General features: G+C 37.7%; 1 protein-coding gene and 1 non-coding gene across 2 annotated transcripts; one reads left to right on the top strand and one right to left on the bottom strand.

Annotated features, from left to right (window-relative positions):
* Positions 1–117: 117 nt before the first annotated feature.
* Positions 118–3,808, top strand: mrpl12 (mitochondrial ribosomal protein L12). The gene is made up of 5 exons (XM_063903024.1): positions 118–347; positions 1,906–2,104; positions 2,218–2,289; positions 2,437–2,574; positions 3,201–3,808. Exons 1-5 carry the CDS (start codon positions 289–291, stop codon positions 3,315–3,317), a joined length of 585 nt encoding a protein of 194 aa, XP_063759094.1. The 5' UTR covers positions 118–288; the 3' UTR covers positions 3,318–3,808.
* Positions 3,809–4,271: 463 nt separating this feature from the next.
* trnae-cuc (transfer RNA glutamic acid (anticodon CUC)) lies at positions 4,272–4,343 on the bottom strand. Its single transcript has one exon. It is a non-coding gene; the product is annotated as a tRNA-Glu (tRNA).
* Positions 4,344–12,422: the final 8,079 nt, after the last annotated feature.

Genomic DNA, 12,422 nt, shown 5'->3' with positions numbered 1-12,422 from the left:
GCAGGTAGTGTTTATAAAATGTACTGTGAATACACGTATACACCTCTAATAGCATTACTTTAATCTGTATAAAAGTCAGCATTACATTTGATATACGGTTTTCTTTTGTCTCTCCTGGGTTCCCGTAGGTTTTCTACCAGGTCACGACTCACGCAATGCATTGCGGGTAGGTCAGGATCGGAGAGGGCGCCATGTGCTTTTGAGGCAGAAGTACTGAAAGGATACACTGCAGTGACAGATTTGTTATTTTTGAGGGACACCGGGATATACGATTCAGCTACCGCAAGCATGTACTGCACCAGACGTTGCCTCCGTACCGCGCTGCGGGCTGCAGCGACCACACACCGGTACGTAAGATAACCGAGCAGCAGCCAGTCTGTCACGTAACACCGGTGGCGTTTAACGGTACATCAGGATCTGACTGCCTGCATCTTCAAGGGCAGACAGTCGGTGACTGCTGCCTTTAATTCTTGATGTAACACATGCAGTTGTCACTGTAGGTGGTTTGAATGCTGAAGATGCATGGATGTATAGTCCGTGGTAATGTGTTAAGTTGGCTAACGTTAGCTTTAGCCAGCAGTTACTCAATACCTTACAGGCATAAACTGCTTTAACACACTATTAAGCCTTTAGTTGCATCAAAAAGCGCTGTCCTCGTCTTTAGTGTGTTAGTAAAATCTAAAAGTAGAAGCAGTTTGACATTTTCCTCCAGCTAACGTCACCAAGGTCACACTCGTGTGCCTGGGGATTCATGTTTATGATGGTCAAATAACCGCAAGTTACATCTCCTTAGTGAGCACGAATAACGTGATGAGCGACCAACCGTGTGCAAGTGCAGTCACCAAAATAAAAAAAGATGTATGTACAGCACAGCATACATCTCAGAGCATTGTTTCCCATCCTTATGTATGTGTAACCGTCCCACCGTCCATAAAGAGTCAAAGGATATATGAGTGGTTGCAAGGTGGTTAGCAGGTTAGCAGGTTAGCATAACACAGTAATTCGGGTCTAATGGCAGACTTTCTTCTAATATTTGCTTTTTATTGAGAAATTGAACTCACAACACTCACAAGTGCACATACTGTACAGTTCTTAAGAATACATTTGAGGTACTTTATTAGAGTACTTCTATTTTCTTTTAGCTTTTCTCCACTACATCTCACAGTGAAGTATTATGCTTTTAACTTCACTACATCTGTCATTTTGTGAATGTAAAATAAAACAATCTCATACATTCAGGTGTATTTTTAAATAGAAATATTTAGCAGTATAAAAAGTAATAAACTCCACTATTGATAAAGAGCTATTAATGCATCACTACTTGTACTCCAGTAATTACATTTACATTATTCAGAAAGGGGGCCATTCTGCATTAAAGGTAACTTTTACTTTTGATGCGTTAAGTGTGTTTTCATGCTTTCACAGTTAAAGTATCAATGCAGGAATGGATGGTCAGTAACCATTTATCAGAATAGATGCTCATTCAATTATCTGTCCTACAAAGGATCCATTAGCTAATACACATGTTGTTTCAGTTATACTTTTGTCTTGTATATTACTGCATTATTATACCCCTTGAACCTCTTAACAGTATTCAGATCAGTTAAATAAAGAATAATCATTTAAACACGTCTTTTATGAGTTTCTCTAAATCCCAAACATGTTAAGGGGTTCACAAACTTACAAAATGTCCAGATATAAATAACAACGTTGGCATTAACGGGTCAGTGGTACATTGTTAAATCAACTGCATCCATTAAATAAATGTTGGAGTGCCAGTCTGGCATGAGAAGTACAGCCCAGTTGAATTAACACACTTTTATATATACGTTTATACACTCTGTCCTACATCTTAAACTCTGAATATATTTTTTTAATCTGTTGTATTTTTTTTTTTTTCTCCAGGTCACAGCTTCAGCGGCAAGCACCGGCCTGGTGTGCCCTCAGACTTCTGAAGACCAGTCCAGCCACACATTCAGAAACCATCGCCCCCCCTCAACTAGATGGAGCACCCAAAGCGTATTCGCCCAAAATCCAACAGCTCGTCAACGACATATCCACTCTCACTTTATTAGAGGTGTCAGACCTTAATGAGCTCCTCAAGGTGAGTGGAATAAGTTGCTGAATCTAACCCACCTTACCCCCCCCCCGTCAGATATTGTTTGTGGTATATCTGTGGTGTCATGTTGGGTCATGATCTGTTTGTGTTGGTTGCAGAAAACTCTGAACATTCAGGATGTTGGGATGATGCCGATGGGGGCGATGCCTGCCTCAGCTATATCTGCGCCAGTAAGTACAGAGAGTAGAGGAAACTGAAACACCTAAGAGTATAACTTCATCTTCTACAAATAACTTTAAATTAAGATCATGTGACACATTTCTTATCATGTGAGATAACTAATATATTTGCTATTATTTCTCTCTGTGTGAATCTAGGCCGCAGAAGAGGAGGAGGTACCAGTCAAGAAAGAGCAGACTCACTTCATAGTAAAATTGACAGAATTAAAGGCAGCTGATAAAGTGAAACTTATAAAGGAAGTGAAGAACTGCATCCAAGGCTTGAATCTTGTGCAGGTAAGTCTCATTACCACTCCCCAGTCCAATCTGATGTGACTCTTTAAAGGTTGGTGCCCTGTGAAGCTTTGGTCCACTGGTAAGGTAAAGCTACACAGTCTTTCCTTCAGATTGACAGTAGATGGCGATAACGTGCCAAGAAATGCAGTAAGGAACCAACACCTTGGTGGAGGGCTGCATGTTAGCAAACATCGATTTAAACAATGAAGGATCTGTAATTGTACATACAATTGTTGTTGTCCCATGTACAAATACAATAAACACATTAGTTAGACCTTAGGTGAGAAACTTTTGTTACAAGAAAACTCCACAGGGCACTATATCTTTTTTTTTTAACTACTTTCTGCTCTTAATACAATATTTTAACAGTCTTTGGAGTAATATCTCTGGAAATATGAGTCATTGGGTATTCGTTAAACTAAGGATGTTTGGACAACCTCTCTTCCCCACCTAAAATATCAAAAATACCGAGCATATTTACTAATTTTATCCTGTAAAAACATTTGGTAATATAAAATATATGTTGGTAATTAGCTCAAGAAAATGCCATAATTCCTATTTTCACAGATTGGATAACCTTTTACTAAATCTTTTTTTTTTTTTTCTCTCTGTCCTTCCCACACCAGGCTAAAAAACTAGTGGAGTCTCTCCCCCAGGAAATCCGAGCCAATGTATCCAAAGAAGAGGCAGAAAAACTGAAAGCATCCCTGGAGGCAGCAGGCGGCACGGTTGTGTTGGAGTAGATCTGTGTGGCCATCTATTCTCCACAATGTTGCTGCTTGTGCACTTCATCCTTCGTTCTCTTCAATCATTTTTTTTTTTTACACGACAAAGAGGAGGATCCATGGAAATAAAGAAATGCCTTCTGACTTTAACATTGTCTCTTAACAGTGTCAGATGGGGCGGTTCACCTCGGACTGAACTTTCCAGGCACACTGCCTGTACAAGTGGCTGCCCCGCTGTTTGCTTGTCCTTTTGTCTGCTCATGTGTCTGTCTGATACTTGTGTAGTCAACAAGCTACAGAAATAATGGCCTGGGTGCCAAGTTATTCAATTGGTCATTCTGTGTGTGTATGTTTAACTTTTCACAGAAAGAAAGATTAGGCTGTAGGGGTATGGAAACCATTCCCTATGTATGAGAATACCAGAGACTGTAACTTGTTCGGGGGATGAATGGGCTGAGTCTTTATTACTTATAGAGTTGTTAATAATGTGATTAAAGTTGAAAATTCCATATTTGTCTTAACGTTTTTCTTGTTGGTGACTTTAGGGATTCAGTTGTGTATGCAAACTTAGCAAAGACAGAAGAATGACATTGAAAGAGTAATGTAATGTGTGGTGCAGTTATTGGACTGAAATCTTTTGACAGAGGGAGGAAACATTTCAACTAGATTTCTTTTTTTTACTACTAGGCTAGAGGTTATAAATTCACTCTCTCACCTCACTGATGTTTGAACCACTATATATATATTTGCAAATGTGTAGGTGTTATCCATGTAGCTTTGAAAGAATCCAATTGCTTACATGGAAAAGGGCAGACTAATTGAATGCATTAACACAACCTATACCAGAATTATGCACATGCGTTGGATGATTTTCTTTCTGGAGTGAACTTCGGTAACTTCTGCAGCTGTATTTATCATCTTCATTTGGACCTTCATTTCGCGGCTCCAATCGAGCAACCTTCAAAATTGTCGTTCCCTGACCGGGAATCGAACCCGGGCCGCGGCGGTGAGAGCGCCGAATCCTAACCACTAGACCACCAGGGAAGTGAAGAGGCTTACTAATTTTCAGAATTTCATAAACAAAATACATGATTTAAAGGTCACCTTTACCCCCATGTAAACTTCCAGACATGTTCAAAAATGATTTCGATCGATCAGAACAATGTGAGTGACAACAGATTATATTCCACAGTCCCTGGCAGGCTACATACTTGATAGTGGTGGTAAAACATATTGCTAACCTCACGTATTGTAGATTTCCACCAGGTGGTGTTGTAGTCCGTATTTATGGCTGTTTCATTCATGTAATAGGCCAATGCCTTAGATAAGACAAACGCATGGTTAATATCTAAAATATGGAAAAAGCTATTACACTGCAGTATTAATTAATTATTTTTGAATGCTGTTCAGGAATTAAAGATAGTCCAAGTGCCCATTGTAATTATAAGATGGCATAGTGTTGGTGCTTTAAATAATTGTCAATTTTACTTTGAATGTATGTAGATACAAACCTCAACCATGTGTCTTGGGATAAAAGCATGAACAATATGCACTTTTTATTAGATGTTCTTTGCTTGGAAAAAATGTCTTTCAAAAAAGTTAAAAAACGTAAAATGCTACGTGTATTCATTGTATTTTTTCTCAGGTTGATACAAGTCAATATTTGGTGTATGTCAGTGGAATCCCTCCAAACACTGCAAGATCTGAAACCATGACAAATATCAGATTGATGCTAAATTATTTTCCTTTTCCATAATCAATGGGAAATATTTAGAAGAGCATGTTTAGTTGTGTTTTCACACACTTAACCGAACGCTGAGTGACAAAGCATTCATGGAGAAAATAGAAAAATGAAAGAGAGTACATCTAGAACATACTCTTCCCTTAGAGACAGCAAACACCATGAATATTTCCAGAAGAGTCAGATGTAAAGGTAAAGAGAATAGCAACATACATTTTGATATTGAAATAACAATATATGAGATGGCAACTTGAAAGGAGAAAGGGACATTTGGACATTGCAAATCAAAGTGCTCAAATAAAAAGTGAAATGCAAATTCTTAATCATCAAAAATGGCTAAAATGCAAATTGGAGTGCAAAGTTAGATTTTTATGTCTAAAGAGCATACAAATAAATCCTCAAATAAAACAAATTGAAATGGAAAGGCTTGAATGAACAATTAGCAAAATCCTGTCGTTTTAATCAGCAAAGGCCAAAGTGTATTTCTCAAATGTTTTAACTTTTGAATTACTTTTAAAAAGTCTAAAAAAAACTGTATGGCCAAAATACAGGCACTCATATCGTTGGAGATAAAACGCCCTCCTCCCCACTGCCGCCTTAACACATCAAGATTCACTTTTTTGATCACCACTTTTATTTTTTCATAAAAAGAACAATGGAATTATGTAAAAAAAAAGTAATATCTGAACAAATGAATATTTTATAGTTATGATCAGCACTGATGTTGGTTAAAAGATTGAACTCAGTGAAAGTAGAGAATTGTATTAATATATATTTGTATGCCAGTTTTTTAAGAAGTGTTGGTCTTCTGAGACTTTAGAGCAAGTTTTCTAAAGTGAGGCACAAGGGTTAATCCCAATATAATTGGATATGACAGATAATCCATGATCCCTATCGTGATTGAGTCTTGCATAAAGTAAAGATTTAAAGAGGTAGTTTTGTGTGCGACAACAATCTTATTATCTGGATTTATGGCAACCAGGCTCTGGAGAGAAACCTGATCCAGAGCTAACCATCATAAACAATTATCACATGGGTCTGTAGTGTCAGATTCTGCACCAGGGAGCGTTTGCTTATGTCTTGCCTTTGCTTTGACTTGCATCCTGCCTAATTCCAGTTACTGTTTCTGTCTTCTGTCATGAGCTCTCTCCCATTATGTGTGCCTCCGAGTCAGCACACAGTGCCGTGCCAGGCTGCCCATTCATACCATGTTGCATTACTCAGTTGAAATCATGTCATTCCTAAGAAACAAAAGAGACACTTGGGCTTCCAGAAACATTGTCTCCACTTTTATAACCTCATATCCTTTATTGCATCCCTTAGTGTATAATTGGAATGCAGCGTCTATTCATGACAAAAATGGGTTTGAAGTGCTTGACCGTCTGATTTGTGTTAGTTAATTCCTGTGATGCTGGCAGACCATGTTCACAAAAGAATAGCAGGAGTCAAGCTGTTTTACTATTTTTATATACATACACTTACTTCCACAAAACGACCGCTCCTCTTTCTTGGCACAGAAAGAACGAGTGAGTATAGGAAGGCTCTGCACTGACTCTAAATGTTTATCCACAATGTATAGTTCTTTCTGAGGTTCAATAATGAAGGTTTACTTGCACTAAATTTGCATATTAGGCGTTGAATTGGAGCAGCATTGCACAAGCGTTGAGGCGACAGGATGAAGAGAGTAATCAAAGTTATCCCAGCATCCTGCAGGAGCTCATTTTTTGTTGGTAAGTTGGTGGAGTCTCATCGAGCACGACTGCTTGTTAAAAAAAACACCCACTGGATCTATTTAAGGTCAGAAATAATTGATTTTAATTTCATTACGGCTATAGCACAAATATCACTTTGGGAAATTAGAAAATAATCCAATTGGGCCTCATCGATCTGTCAGACGTGCAGCTTGATTGCATTGTGGAAAAATGTTATAATCATATTTTTTATTTTCCTGTTGATACTGACTTTAGAATAGCAAAATGTTTTATGGCAATGCTTCAGTTTATCCAATTTCCTCAAATATGAATAAGATGGCGAGCCATTTTGGCAATGGTGTGCCAATAATAACAAAAGAGTGGTTTGTTTGGATGCTTTGAAATACAGAAAATGATGATAGAAACATCTACTGGTACAATTTGTATTTACTAAGGATATTATCTTTCTATTGAACTGAGTTTCTTTAATTCAGCAGGCTAGCTCAATGTTAGTGTTGTCGTTTAGAAATAGGCTGCTGAATCACCACTCACAGTATGATTATCACCTGAAGTTTGTTGGCTATAATTTTACACTCACCAATTTAGTTGGCTTGACGCACTGTGGCACCAGCTTGTGATAGTAGCAGATGTTTCACTTGCGTAGTTGTTGCTCTCATTGAAAGTGTGACTGATCCCCCCTTTGCTTCTTCCATGTTGAAATAATTACCAGATGTACAAACACATGCAGCAGGAGGTGAGGGGGAGGATGATTGGGAGAACTGTTACGTGGTGAGGTGAGAAGGTTATCTGGCTCCTACCGGCCTCGGAGCGTCCTTCTGCTGACAGGTAGAGAACTACACACAACACACACACTCACACACATACTGTATAATAAACCAAGAGGTTACTTCACGTCCATTCCGCACCGTCTTGGATAGACTGTTTTTTTCTTCTCTCTTATATATCCATTCTTCATCACACTAAATATGAATCACTCAGGGATGAGCCGGACAGGAAGAACAGAAGCCTTGTGTCTTCGTACTTATTACTCTTCTGCTAGATGTCTTTGGAGGTATGTTGACAGTATTGGGTGTTGTCATTCTATTTATTTTATTATTCAATATATTTTCTCCAACAGTGTTTGCAGCTGGTTTCATAGGGACACTGCCTTGGTGAATACACAGTTTGTTGGTGGATTTATTAATTATTTTATTTGTTTTAATGTTCTTCTGAAACACTACTGATATGCACTTTCAACAATGCAGTGCTGTTAGTAAACTACTTCTGTGGACACTCATCCTTAAGTCTTTTCAAAGCATATTTAAATGCAGGTAAAAATTGAATACAGAAATGTTATATATATTTTTTAATATAAAACAATGGCCAAGGTAGCAAAAACGGCAAGACTGATTTAGAGAACAGGAGTTCAATCCATAAGAGCAATACAACGTACATTTATATAACCAACTTGTAATAATACACCTACCACTACTACAGGAAAACAGATGGTTATTGTCAATCCTTCACTGCACACCTTCACCTTCCCTCAGACCCTCACGTATATTATACTCTTCTCCGTTCTGCAATATGGAATAACATCGGACTCCTATAATAGGTAAATAGGATTTCAACATTTTTAAGTACAGAAACTGCCAAATGATATATCAATGTGAAATGCAGTATTGGGCCAGTGTTACATTTGGTAAGTAGCTGCAACCTTTTGTGTTCCCCACTCAAGATCAAATAGCAATTTTTCAGAAAACTGTGAATGGCAATTTTCCTGACAGATAGTTGGAAAAATGTCAATCTTTCATCTGTGCAGGATGCAGAATGATGTCAAGCTGCCAGGAGAGATCGAGAGACAGTAATTGAAGATAGAAATGTATTTCTCTTCATTTACCAGTCATGCTGACGTGCAAGAAAAACTTTTATGTGTTTGAAACCGTGACATTTCTTCATATGTCACGTCACCACATGAGAACCCTAAATGCTCACATCATTATTGTTTATTTATCAGATTTTTCTGTTTATTTGCAGAGGGAATGAGGAAGCTGTTTTCTGGTGCTTCACTGGCTTCCATTAGAGCTGCACTGGCCACTACATTTTTCCAAAAGCATCTCTTGGAAATAAGCTCACCTGGTAGTCTGGAGCTGTACGGAGGACATTTAGAGTCTCAACATGTTGAAAGTGAAACTGGCTCTGTTTTGAAGTCTTGTTTTTTAATGCAGATAATACAAATTATTTTCTTGGTCATTCTGAATTAATTGCCGGTTAATCGGACACCTTGTATGAAGGGCTTTAGTGTGGCAGGCGGCCTAAACTAATGGATCTGTTTTCTGTATAAGGCCAAACAAGTCTCTTCCATCAGAATAGATCATATATTTTTAGATTTGACGTCCTTTTAATTATTTTGCTGCATATAAGGGGGCTTTGCCACAAATATGGCCGAACTGCTTGACTATATTAAAACAAGGTTAATGAACTCCAAATGCTTGGATAATATTGTATAGGGAATAAGCTTGTGAATAATCCTGACAGTTTTCTCTATAAACTCTGGTTTTAAACTTTGCTTTGGGAATCTCTTTTGGGTGCCTCTCATCCCTCTGAGCTGACATGTATGTTTTATTCATGGACTGAAAGTTCAACAGTTGTCTTAGATTTTGGGTCTCCTTGTTGCAGGGTGTGTTTCAAGGTCGGAAACAGCAAAAGAGGCCCCGAAGCATTTTACAATGTAGATGTCATTTTTACCATGATGTTTCCCTGCTTACATGACCAGAATGTTAAGTGTAAATGTTCGATCTGAATGATTTGCTAAAATAATCCATTCATATTTGTTTATCTTCACTGCAGTTTCACTGGTGGACAGCTTGGAAGAGTTCACTAGATCCCACAAAGGACAAGAACCAAGGAGATAACACCTGCTAATGTTCCTCTAGAAAAACATTTATTCATAGTACAAAATTAAAGGGACTCTTGTTATCACACAACACACAGATAAGGTTTTGCAATGAAAGAAAACATGTTTGGTGTCCCTCAGCAAAACAAAGAAATATTACTCAGATTATCAGGTTGTACCAGGAAGTTACACTTTTTAATACCAAGCCTTCTTTGCCCTCTGGGGGACAGTGTTACACTGTCCCTCATTTATTTTTACACAGTGTTATTGTTTCTAGTGATGCAGAATTTCTATTGGATCGTTTTTGATAACCACTGCCAAACATGTTTTATTGTCATTTTAGAAAGTTGATTTTTGGTTTTAGTTTTTCATGAAGTTACTGTCAGTCTGAGCGCTGAGGGGATGTCAGGTCTTCTATCTCTTTAACATAAATATTACTTCAACTGGCTGGTTCAGCACGTACAGACTGAACCAAAGCTCCCAATTAGGAACACTTCAATACAATGTTATAGGCGTTTTATGAGGAGACTCAGAAGCTGTTTGTTCAAGTAAAGATGAATCTTTTGCTTCTAAATTCTGAGAAAAGATCTGCGAGTCTTGGTTTGGTAGCAGTATGTTAATGTGTGGCTTTTTCTTATAAATTGTTCCAGGTGCTTCTTTCCAAGTATTTTCTTTTGCAGTGAAGAACCAATCCATCATGTTCAGCTTTAAACATCATATTCAGACACCTGATATTTTTCCATGCCCTTCAGTTTTCTTCCTGTCTATATCGATGTCAGTGTTTGAGTGATGATAATTGTTTTCAGGGTCAATCTCATGACAGTCCTGTTTTTTCTTTAATGGCAAAGCAAAAATAAACCTTTCCTATATTGCAACTTGTTGAATGACAAATATCGAAAAGAGATGGGTGGCCATGCGGAAGAATTGATCCAAATCAGATCTACTGTTGCTTATGTTAATGGAAAAGTTACAAAGCCTGCAAAAAAAGCAATCTAATGGCCAGACAGTCATCATCTGAGCTTGTCATGGGGCTCAGGGAAAGAGGGAAGACATACATTGGGTTCACATAGCAATGTATACAGCCTTCTTAAGTACGCTCTGTTTTACTTTGTAGTGAAGCCACAGGTTTTTGTTTGTAGTTTGTTCTTTATCAGGCACTCTATCAGGGCTAGAATACAGACTGACCACCTGGAAAACATCCATTAGGGATGGAGTTAATGATGCACACACACACACACACACACACACACACACACACACACACACACACACACACACACACACACACACACACACACACACACACACACACACACAGGCACACACACACACACACACACACACACAGACACACACACACACACACACACACACACACACACACACACACACACACACACACACACACACACACACACACACACACATACACACACACACACACACACACACACACACAGGCACAAGGACATCTCTCTATCGTTGTTTCTGGCAAAAGAGAAGAAAGACACCTCAAACTCTGACTAAATATTTTGGAATAGAATATGAAATTTGAAACTGGAATAATTAATATACCAGGTGCTGCAGGTACATAAACAATAGGAAGGAAATGTATTTCTACCTTTGATTTTAATCTGATTGAAGGAACTAACATGATCTTTTTTTAATGTCATAGCAGCCACGTTTTAGTCAAGGTGTTATCAAGCAAAGCACATTTCTCTCTCACACAGGGACATGGCCTGTAAACATACAAGACCACAGAGTTGAAAACTGTTTGATGAAGAACATGGGAAGGGCAGGCAATTTAATAGAATCGTGGGGACGGCAGTATTAACAAGGTTTACTGTTATAATGGTAAACACTCAAGACATACTTGTCTTTTAATGGAAAGTCAACACCAAAACAACTTGTGATGCATGTCTCTCAGCAGTATGTCACAGGCTTAGAAGGAAAGGAAAGGAATCTTTAAAAGCAAAAACATTGAACATGCTTATTTTAACCACCTAATTAGGATGAGCTTTTTCAAGCTACAGTGAACCTGCAGCAGTTTTTAATACATGCCTGAACTTTTTTAATTGTAATTGACAACATATTTATTGTATAAGAAAATTACATTTATATATATATATATATATATATATATATATATATATATATATATATATATATATATATATATATATATAAATATATTAAGTTAACATATTTGAAAAGGGAAGAGGGTCAACTTAATTTAAACTTTTCAAACCCTTTAGTAGCCCTTAAAGAATAACATGCTGCTAAGAAAGCAATTTTAGTTTTTTGAAAGTTTTTATGATTTCCCATCTGTTTATAAATGTTTTTTTACTTTTTGCATCCACATATAAAATATCCTGGATCACAACCTGTGTTGTAAAAGGAATGAGCATGAGAAAGCAGCATGTGGTTTTATGTTTTTCACATGAGCTTTGGTTTAATAAACATTGGCCTGCACCTGTTAACTATTTAATGCAATGGAAATTAATGTAATTACGCTCCATTTCAACATTGCCACATGTGTGATAACAGCCAGGGAAACACCATACAGGGATTCAAATGTGACCTAAACATATTTTCCTGAAGTGAACATTTACATGGAACAATGTATGCTGTATGCCTGCACCAGACTTACAGACTTTAAACACTGCAAACATAAGCTGGCCAAATACAGCTGCTACTTGTTTGTGTAAAAATCCTCTGGCTTTGCTTCCTGTTGAACCTCTGATATTACCTTTAAAACCAGCTTCAGGGTCATTAGCACCATCTCTTCTGGTACT

Source organism: Eleginops maclovinus, chromosome 16 (assembly GCF_036324505.1).
Source record: "Eleginops maclovinus isolate JMC-PN-2008 ecotype Puerto Natales chromosome 16, JC_Emac_rtc_rv5, whole genome shotgun sequence".
Classification (NCBI taxonomy): Eukaryota; Metazoa; Chordata; class Actinopteri; order Perciformes; family Eleginopidae; genus Eleginops; species Eleginops maclovinus.
Note: the sequence above shows the minus strand (reverse complement) of the source record. Positions and strands in the feature narration are given on the sequence as shown.

Bases quoted from the DNA above. Each gene is read 5' to 3' on its own strand.
- mrpl12 (XM_063903024.1), top strand. From the start codon at position 289: ATGTACTGCACCAGACGTTGCCTCCGTACCGCGCTGCGGGCTGCAGCG. The intron at 348-1,905 runs GTACGTAAGATA...TTTTTTCTCCAG, and splicing joins GCTGCAGCGACCACACACCG to GTCACAGCTTCAGCGGCAAG. The intron at 2,575-3,200 runs GTAAGTCTCATT...TTCCCACACCAG, and splicing joins AAGGCTTGAATCTTGTGCAG to GCTAAAAAACTAGTGGAGTC.